A 15845-nucleotide genomic window follows, 5' to 3' on the forward strand; every position below is an offset into this window, starting at 1 on the left:
AGTTCTTTCAATACCACTGTACCAAAGCACACAGGGACTGGAACTATATATTTTTGTAATTAATTTCTTTAAGATAATGTTAGAAACCTCAGGTTTCTTAAAATATAGATGAATTTCAAGGTGAGCCTGTTAGCAGATGTTATTAATGGCGTATGATTTATTGTGACATGAAATCTGATCTGAAACTCATGTTATTAGCTGAGCTTTTTATAAATTATAATTGCCAACTGCTGAAAATATGCAGAAAGACCACTGATAAACTAGCTTCATTTTCAGGGCCTAGAATATCTGCATTTGCTAAATGTCCAATATCTTTCTGAATGAGTATGATACATTTGGATGTGCAGGATTAAGTTCAGATCTTTTCACAGTATAATTCTTTCAGAATGAGAAGAATCGGAGGTAGAAAGTGGTCATATAACATAAATGTTTAGTGTGGAACTTAAAGAGAAATATATAGTTTGGTTCTCGTATGTCATTGCATATATACTAAACAGATTGAGTATTTTAGGAAAAAAGCCCCCATCTTGGACTGTTAAGTGTAAAATTTATACTTGCAACATGAAAACTGTAAGTTAAATAATATTCAAACATGTTCAAGCATCACTCTCTACAGCCCTAATGAGGCTGCATAAACAACATATTTTATCATCCTAAGGTCTATGAAGATCGGCATCTAAACAAGATCTTCCAGTTGACCCTGATGGAGAACTGAAGAAAGTCTGCAGACATGACAAAACATTCGTTTCAATAATTATTTACACATATTCATTTTATATTGCAAAGAACTTCACATCTTACTTTTCTCTCCTCATGTGCCTTTACATGTTAATTAAAGTTTCTAAAATGTTGCTTTTATCCATCACAACTGATTGCTAGATTACCTAAATAGAAAAACATAAGCATTGCATTGTGAATATTATCTACTCAACAAACCAGATATTGAAAGGAGGTGAATTTACAGTACATGTTGTAATACATTTTTAATTTCCAGAAAAGCTCTGAGATAACATTCCAAATTCAAAAAAGCAACACAAGGAACAGATGCAAAGTCTCATTCCTGACTTTTTTACATATCCAAAGCTATTTAATGATAAAAGCATTTATGTGTAAAGTGGCATTCACTTGACCTTACTAAGAGTATATATGGAAGAGCCCCCTGTCAATGTACCAGTGTGCGTGTGGGAATGAAACATAAGGATCACCATCTGCAGCTGTCTAATAAGTGTTCTTCAGTGCCTAATGGCAAAGTGTCAATTCATGGATCCTCAGTTACCACAATGCATCATCTTGTCCGTGCTAGTCTTACAAGTCAAACATTTTGCATGTGAGAACAGTTTATTTATAATGCTATTCATTTCAGTTGAAATACCAGATATGAAACAGTTATGCTACAAGCAGTCTGGGAGCATATACTTAATATAAAATGCATTGATTTCCTCTCTTTTATAAGAATCAATATTTTAAAGGCTGTGCAAAATTTAACCCCTTACAGAACATAATATAATGAAATGGAGATAATCTTTCACATGCAAGCATTTTGAGTTTCTTACCTACTGTTGAACTTCTCTGGATGTTTTTCTCTCATGATATGGAATCTGTGGGCAATTGAAGCATCCTAGCAGGAAAAAGAAAACCATAAATCTACCATAACAGGAAAATTACAAAAATGTAAACAAGGCATATTGTTTTAAGGTGTTTTATTAACTACTATTTTCAACAAGAGCAATAGTCTGATCACTTAGAAAGTTTACAGGCACACTGTTCCAAGAATGAGATCTATCTGAATGTAATTAATTTATTACACTTGTTACAGTCTCCATTATTCCTTTTTAGAAATCAGACATGATATTACATTTACTGAAAGAAGCTTCAACTTCTTTATTAGAACATTAACACAGTTCTTTTTATTTTTGTTGTTGTTGAAATACTAAAGTCCATGAAATCTCTAGCTTTAGAAATGCTAAGTGATAGATTTAGCAGAGTTATTATGCACATACAGCTTGATATTTGTGTAAGACCAAATCTTTCTATAGAATTTGGTAGAAAATGAAAATAACTGCTGAGATATCTTTCCTCTATGTCAGGGTGGAAATGATCTGGGGGGAAATGGTTATTAATATAATAAAAGAGACTTTTAAATTAGGTATATACTATTAAAGTGTTTTGAAAAAATAAAAAATGATGCTAATAATAGAATCAAATGTGTATTTGAAATGAAATACCAAAATGAAAGATGTGTGTAACATTTTAAAGAAAATCAAACCATTGTAATGGTGGAAGTTGCTGAAAATAAAGTATTTCGAACTGCTCTGCTAGAATCAGTTTTCACAGCATTTATATTGCAGGTATGAAAGTAATGTTTTCCTCAGGTATAAAAATAATTTTTTCCTCATTCTAGATAATGTCATATTTATTTCACTTAATAATTCATAAAAAAGATACAAACTGGGAATTAAGAAAGCACAAATTTTGTTTTCATCTTTTAATGTATGTATTAAATGAGGTGTGAGAGTATGAAATCTACCAACTCTACAGTCTTGCAGAAGATGGTAAACATTGGATCGTGTTTTCATAATTATGTCTTAAAATGCTGCATATATAAGAATATACATATGCAAAGTGTTAGTTTAGTTAGTAAGAATTTTAAATGAATTGTAAATGAAATGAAAATGTAAATAGTTTGACAGAAACTACAAACACAATATCACTATAATCAACTATCGTGTATAAGAAACAACTTAAAAGATTATAGAAATATAAAAAACAAAGAATTTGAGAGAAGTATCAAATTCAGTATGAAGTCTATATCTAGCAATATTTTAAATGATTTTCAAACTATCAAAATCAGCAAATTAAAATTTGGGGGAAAAAGAACATGAAATACTTTACTTAAATTTTATCTTGTTGCTGATTCCAAACATGATTAAGATATTTTGTTTAAAATCATTTTTATTTAAACACATCAACTTTAATGTAATTAATATAAATAAGCAAGCAAGTATTTAGTGCAGATATACAGGCACCACTAACATCAAACATGGATACAACACCATGACTAAAACAGGTCTTTATTTACTAAGACTTTGTTTTACTAACAGGGTATCTTTCAGAGAACAAACTAATCCAGCCTCCGGGTTTGGTTTACTAAACCACAAGTACTTTGGAAAATAAATGCATGAACTTTAATACTATGTCCAAAAAAGAATCATTTAGATAAATTGATAAAATGTATATATTTTTTTAAGATTATGAATAAAAGGCAGTAAGTGATTACATTTTATATGCACTCTACGTATGTAAGGATGTAGAATGTAGAATGTTTTTAGCAACATGACTTGTGATCAGTGACAAAATAATAATAGAATCATAGAATATCCTGAGTTGGAAGTGACCCACAAGGATCATCAAGTCCAACTCCTGGCACCGCACAGGTCTACCCAAAAGTTTAGACCATCTGACTAAGTGCACAGTCCAATCACTTCTTAAATTCAGACAGGCTTGGTGCAGTGACTACTTCCCTGGGGAGCCTGTTTCAGTGTGCAACCACCCTCTTGGTGAAGAACCTCTTCCTGATGTCCAGCCTAAACTTCCCCTGCCTCAGTTCAACACCATTCCTGCGGGTCCTATCACTGGTGTTTACGGAGAAAAGGTCCCCTGCCCCTCTACTCTGCCTCACGAGGAAGTTGTAGACTGCGATGAGGTCCCCCCTCAGCCTCCTCTTCTCCAGGCTGAACAGGCCCAGTGACCTCAGCCGCTCCTCATACGTCTTCCCCTGTAGGCCCTTCACCACCTTCATCGCCCTCCTCTGGACACTCTCCAAAAGTTTGATGTCCTTTTTGTACTGTGGTGCCCAGAACTGCACACAGTACTCAAGGTGAGGCCGCACCAGCGCAATCTATTAGTTGCATCACTAGATGTACTGATTCGATTGAAATACTCACTTTATTCATGATCTAATTACACAGTTTCTAAAAATGAATATAATTTGTTGTTTTATGAAGATTACATCTACTTATTTATTTTTCTATCATCTTTGAGAATGGAATTGTTATTTGACACTTTACTGTCCCACAAGGACATGAGAAGAAAAAGCTCTAGGGACTGAACTAGTGTTAGTCATAAAATGCACAGTAGTTCTGTCCTGTCATCCAAACTGTCATCAGAAACTTGTCAAACTACACTTATAATTACTTTAAATTTATTTTCATGTGCAATGCAATTTTATAAGGTAAATATCCACAAATATCCAGGTGATCCCACAGTTTTTGAAGATGGATAAAATAAAGCTGACAGTAAACCCTGAGACGTCACTCTGCTAAACAAAGCCTGCCAGCTGAACTAAAATAATAACTCTGTTAACTCTAGAAAAACCTATTATTCATACGTTATCCCACATTAGATGTGCCAACGTTAGAAAAGTACATTTGTTATCCAGTTCTATATGAAAATAAATAAATAAATAAATGAACTACTGTTGTGGTTAACTGTTAATTTTCTCTACATTGAAGCAAAAGACAGACTCAAGACAAAATGAACAAAGGAGTAGTAGCATATTTGACAGAAACTAGGAAACACTAATCAAGGACTAACTGTCTAATGAATGAAATGAAAAGGCTAATGTGCTTACTCATGCATAACAAATGCAAGGCACAAACAAGCTAGGGATCAATGCCCACTGCAGATGGCAAACAGGCAGTTGTTTCTATGCAAGGTTGATTTGACTGAATTTTTTCCCCTGCCTGAACATTTTCTGACTCCAAAATAGATCAACTAACATAATGAGCTGAGAGGAAAAAAAAAAAAAAAAAGTGATACACATAGCTAATTTTGATGTACCCAACATGAGGTGGGCACACATCAGAACAATTTACAAAAACTGCTGAAAGGCTATGGCTTTGTCAATGGAGACTGTAAAACAGACTAGTTACTATACACAGATAAATTCCAGATAAGTCCCACAGGTAAGCAGGGGAGCTGCTAAGGCTTTTTTAGGTTAATACTGCCTGATGGCTTTTTTAAGCCCTTGAATGCACAGCCCTTAAATTCCCTAGACAAGGACTTCATCCCAACTATAACTCCATGCTGTAGAATAATCTGAAACCCGTCCATGCTGGTTGCTCGTTAACAACATAATCCTTTGTTTCAGAGAGGAGAATAAAAAAAAAAAAAAAAGAAAAAAATAATGGCTTTTTTTTTCTTTTTTTTTTTTTTAATGTCTATAATCTTTTATTTGTTAAGATAGTAACATATAAACTAGTATAAATAAAGAACAACCATAACAATTAAAAGAGCAGGAATCCGAGAGTGGGTAGGAATGCAAGTTCTGTCTTCCTAGAGCTGCAGGGATTACCAGATACCGTCCCTGAATCCTAAGGAAAAACTGTTATGAGTTTTGCATTTCTGGGTGAAGAGAGCAGAGGGTCCTTCATAGATAGCTGTTCATGCTACATTTGAAATAGGATTCATTTTAGTAGACTTCAGTCATTTCAAAAAGAGGCATCTAGCCTACAGTACTCGGAACATAAAACTGTTGTTGGATCAATGACAAAATTAATTTATTTTTGTGTCATGAGCAATATTGAAATCACCTAACTATACTGAAAAACAAAGCAATATCCACATTTATGGTAAGATGAATATTATTTGTGTGTTGTCATCTTAATAATGCTAGCATTTCCTGGTACCTGATATTGTGGATGGCCAGTCAAATTTGACACTTGATTTTTGTAGTTGATAATAAAATTGATGTAAAAGTGAAAACACAGGAGTCAGTAAAGCAAACTCAAATGCTTCATGCATACCTAGCAAGGTAACAAGTGAACAGTTTTTTAACCAGATCACTTGACAGCCAGATATTAGTCTATAGTTAATATAATCTGTGAGCATTATATTATTAATTTTTATTAATAAATCATTCTTTATGCCAGCCTGGAATACTGTTTTCCAGAAGCACTACACCTGAATCTAAATATTTTTTATTTTTAAATAGTAACACACTATAAGTGCACAGAAGCTTAACTAAAATTCTCAAGAGCTGTATTGTTAATAATAATCTGAGGAGATGCAGTGCTGCCAGGCCTGTTGTGAGGTGCAAGGAGGAAGATCTTATGCAACCACTGCATTATGAAAGTAGCATCTTTCATTACATCCATAAGTAAAGCTCATCTTATACCTAAAGCATTGCAATACTTTGTACCAAACATCCAAGATGGAGATATCTTTCAGGAACACTTTGAACACATCTGAAAAAAAGAAAAACACAGCACCTTGTTCTCTTTTGTATGTCTCTCTTTACTTTAGAGAGCTTCAATTCACTGCTGCAGTATTTTGAAAGCAGAGATGAAGAAATATGCAAATATTGAGGAACATGAGATGCAGTTTATCCTGATTTAAATTCTACCATTTTTGTGGTAACTAACTTATAAACCTATTCTTAAAAAAATTATTTTTCCATCCCATAAAGATTAATTCTGGACATACATGTGGTGAATATGCAAACATATATGCATATAAACACCCCTAATTTAAACCTGCTCAGAATCTGAATTAGCTGGACTATCCTTCTTTTATCTCACCCAGGTTTGTTTAAAATCCTGACAGTGAAGATAAGATAGAGAACAGACAGAGCATATCTGAATCTACTCCTAGGAAATGGAAAAAATATTTTAATTGAACTAGGACATTTCTCAAAGTGACCTGCCAAGAAGAAAAGAAGCTTAAGTTGCTACACCTCTTTAATACCTTATGATTGACTTACACACATATATATTCATCTTTTTAATGGGTATTAGCATTACCGGAAAGCAATCTGAAGCAGTCTTTTCAGAGGAGTAACCTTATACATTGTGAATAACCTTATAGAAAGATTAATGCATTTAATATATGTCTATCTATAAGCTTGCTGTGATTAAAATTTCCATTAAATAATATTTTTTATGCTGGTGAACAAACAAATGACCAATGTGCACCTTCTCTGGATATAAATGGTCTGATTACTTTTTCCTAAGATTCCTCTTTAATTAAGGCTTAATGGATCCAGAAGACTAGGAAGCTTAAGGGATAACTCAGTAACCTGTAATTTTTGGATCAGAATTCAAATCTAACCTGAACAAGCAGTTAGCTCACATCACTTATTAATGTGGAGTAGTATAGATGAACAAAAAAATATTACTGAAAACAAATTAGAACAGTTTGCTATCATGAGTTAAGAATAAAAATGATTTTCTACATAAATGTCCTTATGTTTACATATTCCACTTTCTGCACATGCATACAAAACAACAACAACAACAAAAAAACACAAAAACACGTTCTTTGTTTTTAATATTTCCCACCTCATAATAACCACCTGTCTCAGATGAGCAAATAATATGGCTAGTACTGAAACATCAAAATGATCCAAGTCTAGAAAAAGATACTCAAGAAGCTCTAGGTCCTGCCTTATTTGAATCAAGCTGTTGTCATTTCATGTTTGATTCCCAGATATTTTTGATTAAATTATACACATTAACCTGAAAGACTAAGTAAGAGGTCTTCCAAAAAAAAAATTAAAAAAAAAAATCCACCAATACATTACTTTTTGGTGAAAATTCTTATTTTCTAGTGATATTCTGAGCCTATATATCTGAGGAAGGTGATAGCTTGAGAAGAGGATAGCAAGAAGAGCTTTCAAGCTCTTTTTGATACAGCTAACTAAAATATAATTCACTATCTTAAGAAAAATCTGAGAAAAAAAAAAAAATCTGAGAAACTTGTGTTCCTGGTTTTCCAAGAAAAACATAGAAACTGTCAAGCTAATGCTATTCATTTTGTCAGTGATATTCTTGACAGCCAGCCCTCTGATGGTCATATTTAAATACATTTCAGCTGTACATATATTACTAAGTCAAGTGACAGTTCACATTTGAAATACTCATTTAAATAGAATCATAGAATCAAATAGGTAATTTCTCTAAAACCAGGATGAAACATGAGTAACCACAGTCTTTATAAATTATGGGCAAAGGACCCGTGGATGGTATATCTGGAAGTTTTAATGAAATATTTGGAGCAGGCCTTCAAATTTAAGTATATTCTCTTACTTTTGAAGTCTGATATGTTTCTGATACTATACATACATTTCATATATTACATTTCATACTAGAAATGTTTTGTACAGAAAAAATGGAATCTGTTTTGCAGGAAAGGATGTTTGAAGGGAAAAAAAAAAAGAAGTTCTGCTTATGCTTATTCAACTCTATAACATATAACTAGTGGGCATGTACACAGATTGTCTCATCAGAATTTACTATAGTAAACTGTCAGTTAACTCAGGGTGACCAGGTGTCCCAGTTTTGCAGGGGCCAGTCCAGGGGCTACTCCTGCAAGACAAGCCTATGTACCAGTATCTAAAGGACTCTGAACAGCTATTTGCTTTTTAGAAACTTACACTAAATTTCTATGTATCCATCTTTTAAGTCACTATCCAAATTCTAGGACCATCAAAGCAAATTCAAGGACCATCAAAGGAGACTCGGAGATAAGACAGATAAGGTGACAGAAAGGACTAGATGACTAAAATAAAGTGTGCCCTACGACTCAATGATGCCAAGGGCATGCACACTGTAACATGAGCTCTGCTGAGGATGTTGCACGCCTTCTTTTCTTTGTATATGGTCACATTAAACTTGCTGTAACTAGAGAAGGGTTCTTCTAGATCCATGCTGAGTGTTTATGTGGTCACTAAAAAGAGAAGAAAAGTGATCACATGGCAATTAGCCAACATAGCCATATAGAGAGTATATTAAATATTTTGTAAATTAAAAAGATCTCTGTGGTAAAACTTTAGTACTATTTCTGATAACTGCTGATGGAAATCTATGTTGAAATTGTCTCAAATTATTCTGCACGAGTTTGAGCATAAAACAATCAAGGTCACAGCTCAGATTGAAAGTCAATATAATCAATACAATGCAATGAAAATGGCTGTTACTGTAGCTGTTCTCCAGAAACACAAAGTAATGGCTTACAGATATATTCAGTAAAAAGCACAGGAACAGAGTTCACACTTAGAGACTGTCTAGCTCGAAAGAAATGCCTAGACTTTCATGTCCAGCACATTAGCAATTCTGAGGAAGGTGAGTAGTTCTCCCACAGAATCCATTAATAAGCAACTTTTTTCTGAAATACTAATTATTGCAATCACACTAAAAATTAATATAGAGAAAAAGACATAGTTGGGATAAGGAATAATTGTTTGTACACTGTCTTGAAAAGTTAAACTCAAGTTAAACTCAAGTTGGTTTTCAAGCATTGTCTTAATTTAAAAGAAAAAAAATATCCTTTGGGGCATTTTCATCTTGAGTTTCAACTAAGTTGGCATTAGAGTAGTATTCTTTAGGGGCTAAATTTAGGCCCTTAATTTAAGTTCCTAAACTGGCAGGATGAACTCCCTATCGTCCCAGTATGATCAATGGTAAGAAAAAAGCTCTTTGGAAAGGTTCTTCCAAAAGGGATGTTGACAAGTTTCCACTCTGAATTATCATTTAGAAATCTTGTGGTATTACCTATACAAGAAGCTTAGCACTTCCAGCTTAACTTATGAAGATTTGCCTTCAGAAGTGCAACTGTTTGTGCAGTCCTCTGAAATCTTCAATGGAGTCCAAGCCAAATCTTGTATCACCACCCATTATATATGCTTATTTGCTTGATAGCAATCAAATAATAAATGTTCACCTGACATCTCCTTAGCAACTTCCCATAACTTGTTAGTCAAAGCCTTGGCAACAGAGCCTTATAATTTTAATACATATTTATATTATTCATTTGTTTCCATAGCAGATATTTAATTTTGTAAGAAGTATGCAAACCACTGAAACACTTCTCATTGATTCACACTCTGAAAGAATATTTTTCTCTTAATTGAAAAAGGTCACTGTTTTCCTAATTCATTATGTTTTCAATTTGAAATTTATTTTTTTTGCATAAGAATATTATTTATTATCTCCCCATCAGACAAACAAATATTAGTTTATACAAACAAACAACAACAACCAAAAAAACCAACAAAGACATAAATTAGGGATAGATGTTAGATTATTTAGCTACAGATGTTCTCTGTATTGATTCACAACAAACTTTCAAGGCCCCTTCTGCCACGTCTTTTATATAGCCTCTTCTTTGCTCTTTCTTATAGGCCTAAAAGAAACTTCCTGCTCTTCTGCTTAATATCTGCATCTGTTCTTGTACTGTGTTCTTGTTCTGTGTACCAGAATATTCTTTGAATCTTTCTACTGTATTTTCTTGTTATCATCTTCATCTGTGTTATCCCCAACTAAGGAGACCTACAGCTATCAGACAAAGGTTTTCTTCCTTGCCTAGTAACTCTGAATTTAATTTTAAAGTGTTTTTCAGTTCCGTCAAGCCTCTTGGAAGGTTTCCCTGCCCATGGCAGGAGGGTTGGAATTAGATGATGTTTAAGGTCCCTTCCAACCCACACCATTCTATGACACTGTGATTCTATGCTCACTAATAGCAACTCTCTCCCTTTCCCTTGATCTTCTCCCAGAATCATTCAGAACTCTTCTCTCTGACTTCATTTCCCAGGATAGTGTTGGTACACATTTCTTCTATTCCACCTCCCATTTTTTTCCCTGAACTGATAAATTCACCACCTTCAGCAAAATGAGAGCCCCTGCCAATACCACTGGTAGAGCCCCTGCCAGTACCGCTGGCCTGCATATTCCAAATGAGTATCACCTGTGATGGAGACGTCTGTGGATGACTATTCATGAATATGAAGATATTCATGACTATGAAGATATTCATTCATTGTACTCAGTGTGTCATGTCTAAGAAAACACCTTCTAACTTACTTTCCACTGTTTCCAAATCTACGTGGGTCATAAAACATTTAGATGTGGGACATGCTTACCAACAGTGATCTAACCTAGTGGCATTTGTGTTTATTAGACATCTCCCTATTTTTTTTATCCTATTCTTTTTAGACATTTAAGCATGTTAAATATATATATAGCCTTTGAGGACTTCCAAGTTATGAAGAAATAGCAGAACAGTCTAATGGAAGTCCCTACACATGGCTTGGTTCTTCCTAGAACTTACATTAGCTTACAGCTAATGAAAAGAGCCAGATTGCCTTGTAGCAGAGTGAGGTCATAGGGAAAATGGTGGAACTGGGTTTGTATCAAACTGAGACAAGCCTATTTAACAGTTAGTTTGAAAATACCAGGACAACCGAGAAGCATCCAAGAATTATGAGTTAGATTAACGTGAGGTGCATCTAAGATGGTGAATGCCAAGCCTACCCACACTGTAGTTTCTATGAGTATCTAAAAGGGCACTGCACAAATAAAATGAAATCAAACTGTTCATTAAGATACTAGACCCTAACAAATTAGAGGATGCTGTCATCTCCATCTCACACCGGTTTTACTGCTACTGATACCCAAATTTGTAACTTTAAAGGTGAATGTATGCTAGTCTTCATACACAGCACAAGTGGCCAGACTCTTCTGGAATGCAAAACCCAATAATCACATACTGCATGGCAATGATAAATAGTTCCACATAAAACAGGGATAATATTCTCTGAAAGATGCCTGTGAACTCAAAACATAACTAGTTCATATGAATAGTGTTTGATATCAACTCTTCCTAAGTTAAATAAAGTCTAAACTCTGCAGTAATGCCTACCTGACTTACAAATTAGATTTAAAAAAATGGAACTAGATGTCATCTTATTGAGCATTTAGCAGCTGAAAAGATATTCAGTATGAATAACAAGATCCTGTATACCAAAAATCTACGGCTTATAAATTAAATGCTTTTTTGGACCTTAGTATCTGGATATATGACAAAGTGTTAATACATGCCAAAATATGAACAAGTGTTTATGGTAGGTGTAGTCAAATTTTACAAAATTGATTCAAATATATTTTCCTCTTAAAAGAGATCAACCTTTATGTCTGCTTTTAATAAGTAATTTAGGTATATAAAACTTTTTTTTTTTTTCAGAGATGATCTATACAGCATATGGCACACAGAGGTTATGCAGTATCTGTTTTTCTTATCTCTGGTCATTAAAAGTCGTTGAGGTTAAATATATGAATTTATTCCACAGAGAGGTTTTATTATGTAGTATAAAGAGAGTAAGTCACAGGTTATTATTGAAATGCTGATACTTACAGACAACAACAACAAAAACAGCCTTTATTGTATCCAACTCACTAAAAATTAAAAACTTTAAACTTATGCTAACAAAAATAGCATGCAGTTAAAATTGGCTTCAGCTGAAAAAGAAAAAAAAAAAAAAACAAAAAAAACTAGCAACTGCAGTAACTACCAAGTCTATATTGCACTCTTGCCTTGTGCAATATTACCTCACTATTAATCAATCTCATATTAAAATAAAAATGTTTCTTGATGTGGTTAGAAACCCTGGAAAATGCACTAAAGCCCTTTACTACGATTTCACACATAGAGAATTTTGAACCCAAGAAATCAAAATGTCCAAATTGTTTTAGAACTGTTATGCTGGACCTGGATGGAGGGCTAAAGAACTGCCCCTGTTATCTTTTACATGCCATACATCCAAGTTTGCGAAAGACTGGTGAAAAAATCTAGAGAAGCGTATGGTGAGTGGAGCTGAGAAATTCCTCAAGTTTTCTAGTCAGAAAATCCCGCCCCCCCCCCCCCCCCCCCCCCCCCAAGTGTGCACTTGCATAATGCTTTTTGCTTAACCATCTGGACAGGCTCAGTGCGTCATGGTTGTTAAGCAACTTATGGCTTTCATGGTAGCTTTGAATATATTATGCCAGCATCCTATTCTCAGACTCAAATTATTTGGGAGGATTCTGTAACTGCTCAAAACCTCCTTGCACAAGTCCCATTTACTTAGGATTTACAACAGAGATGAGTTTTTCCAACTTGGCTAAGTTGTTTACAATAAATTTTTGGGTACAATTCCACAAAATTATCTAGTTTACAGAGTTACTCCCTAAACAATTGCACCATCAAGCTAGCAGTGAAGCAAGCTGTAGTGCAGATGCAGAAACAAGCAGTATGAGACAAGAAATTCTTTAGTTTCTTTATTCTCTGAAGCCAGTATCCCTTAATTTAAAATAAGCCATAGAATATACCACTATGTATATGTGAGTCAGGTATTAAATGGATGCAGAAGTAGCAAACTACACTTCCATTTGCATGTATATCACGGTTTTAACACATGACTACAGAGCTTCGCCATTTTGAAAATCTGCTGATACGGTGATTTCAGCTCCATCAGATCTGTTCAGGTGACCACCTAATGCACATGGTAAAAGTCAGGTCCATAAAATTTCACAGCAAAGAACTTGAATGGGACTATGAGCTATGAACTCCAGGCCAGATATTTTGTAAACACCTGTTATAAATGGAAAACTACATTGCTTTTGATAACAGTAACTCAAACTGTTTCATGAGCCACAAGTTCTAAATAAATCTTTGCTCTAAATGAAAGCATAGTCAAATCACCCTTCAACTTTTGACCTTGAAAACCAACAATGTAACAGGCTGGAAGCTTTTCCTAGATTTTTACTAATTTGCAAATTAAAGAGCACCTGTTTGTAAAGTGTTGCTCTGCTCTGCCAGTCAAATAATGTAACCAATACTGGATGACAAGCTAGTGTTCCCAAATTTGCTGCACAGTAAGAAGACACTTGTCTTATGTTTGTAAGTAACCCTTGTAATTATAGCAAAACCAAATGTAGTTCATATTAACTTTCACACAAGCCTAAATATCATATCCATATTACATCAGAAGTTATCAGAAGTAAGAACATCTTAATGGTTATAACTATTTTGTATAATACTAGCATTAACAAGGATAATATAATTAAATCCTAGTTTACCAGTGTTTTAGTTTTGCTAATGAAAAATTAAAACTAACAAAAAGTTATGCAATTTAAAGATCAGTGCAATCCAAACATTTCAAACTTTTGGAAAAGTCTGAAACCAAACTTTAATCTTTTGAAATATGTTATTGAGATACTCCTTTAAGGACAGCTTGAAACATAAAAAACATTTATTCTTAACTAAATTAAAGTTGCAGTTTGAGCTGCCATGAATTTCCAAAGGGATGAATCCATGTCAACATTCCCCAAAGGGGCATTTCATAATGGCTTTAATTTATATTTTATCTGTGACAAAAACACTGTTTCTGGAATAAGCAGCATTTTCTTTTCCTTTAATTTTCTTTCAGTAAAAATACTTACACTGGTCAAAATTACTTAAGTATCATCTACAGCAATTTCACTGTTATTGCACAAATTGTAAATTATGCTTTCTGAATTATGGATGGAATTTTTAGAAGGCTTCCATTTTTATAGTCTTTTGAAAGGACAATGAAATCTATAAAAAACCAAGATTACAATTTCAGCATTTAAAATCTACACAAAGTAATTCAAACAAATGTTATGACATTTAAGATAATGAAACCCTTCATTTATGCCAATGTGTCCTACTTCACATATAAGGAGTCAGAACAGATGTCCAAATAGTCTAATGCCAGAAAAAAGTTAGGGCATATCTTGATTAATACTCTCAGAGCAGTCCATGGTGTCTCTTTAAAACTGGCATGCGTTCCTTCAAAACATCTATTCAAAATCCATTCTAGGAAACACAGCTAGACAAAGTGTTCCCAAGACAAAAGGAAAACAATAAAGCTCTTGTATAACCCTTTTAGCAATGTAAGCTGCATATTATCGACAGACCATTCATTGCAATCAACAAATGATTAATTGCAAATTTGTTGCTAAATTGACCACGAAAAAGACAAGCTTCAGGGTACTGTTAAAGAGGAAAAACTTATGTTAAAAATGATTGGAGACTTTTTGTAGTGAATTAATTCTAATCGATACTCTTGTTGACTACACAGTGAAATAATGACTTCCTTAAATAGTGTATGTACCCATTATTGTAGACATTCAAATTAATATTTAACCTAATGCTTTGCCTTTTTTTTTCTTTCCATTTTGAAACAGCATTTTTCTAACGTCACCTTTAAGAACTACAGTCTATCTGCTATCAACTGCAACATAAAACAGACTTTAGTAATGACAAGTATCAGTCAGCTTGTGACATAATATACAAGTAACATAAAAATTTATAATGCAGAACTGATGAAGTTTATTTAGACTATTTACACAAAATCTTCTTTTAAATTACTTTTGGCATGGATGAACTATAAGATACCTTTAAGCATATCTGTCTTGCAAACTTCTGACAACTCTGCAAACTTATGTGCAAAAGTGTGATTTCAGATTTGCCTTGTTGTGCATATTCCTCTTATTCTAGATGTAGTCATATAAGTAAAAGCTAACTTTTTAATGATGTAGACAATTTCATTCCTATGAGGGTCAATGTAATACTCTTTAAATAATATGTTTATATTTTATATATATATATATATATATTATTTGTTTGTTTTTGGCAAGACAATGTTTTCTTGAAAGTGCTTTGCTTCTTCCTTTTGACCCACAGTTTGGTTCTCAAATTTCTTTTCATGAAAAATTCCCACTGACTTACACACAGAGTTATTGATGAAGAAATAATTTAATGGTTCAAATATATTCACAAAGAAGGCCATAACTTAAACAGTTTTCTGACTGTGAATGGATTGATGCACATGTTTAAAAGTCTCTCATTAAACCTCTTTGAGAAGCAAGTTTCCTGTTAATATGGTTTACGTTGAACTGCAGAGCTGAACTATTTTTTTCTTTTCTACTTTTTCATTGTAATGTTGCAGAAATGTAAAAACAATTTTGCTAAGAGTATCTATTAGATAACTTATACTATGACTTGTGGGT

At 33.6% G+C, this 15845-nt stretch overlaps 1 protein-coding gene across 42 annotated transcripts in view; it reads right to left on the minus strand.

The window, feature by feature from the left end:
- The window catches only part of DGKB (diacylglycerol kinase beta), a 392397-nt gene that overhangs the window by 142668 nt on the left and 233884 nt on the right, over window positions 1-15845 (minus strand). For all 42 annotated transcript variants that reach the window (XR_013946810.1, XR_013946811.1, XR_013946812.1 and 39 more), the window contains one exon: window positions 1554-1618. Coding sequence is in view for 37 of the 42 variants with exons in the window: in XM_080580909.1 (XP_080437035.1) it covers window positions 1554-1618 (65 nt within the window). In the remaining 5 variants the exon portion in view is untranslated. The remainder of the gene's footprint in view (window positions 1-1553; window positions 1619-15845) is intronic.

This window comes from Anser brachyrhynchus (genome assembly GCF_964034855.1).
Source record: "Anser brachyrhynchus genome assembly, chromosome: 2".
In the NCBI taxonomy this organism is placed as follows: Eukaryota; Metazoa; Chordata; class Aves; order Anseriformes; family Anatidae; genus Anser; species Anser brachyrhynchus.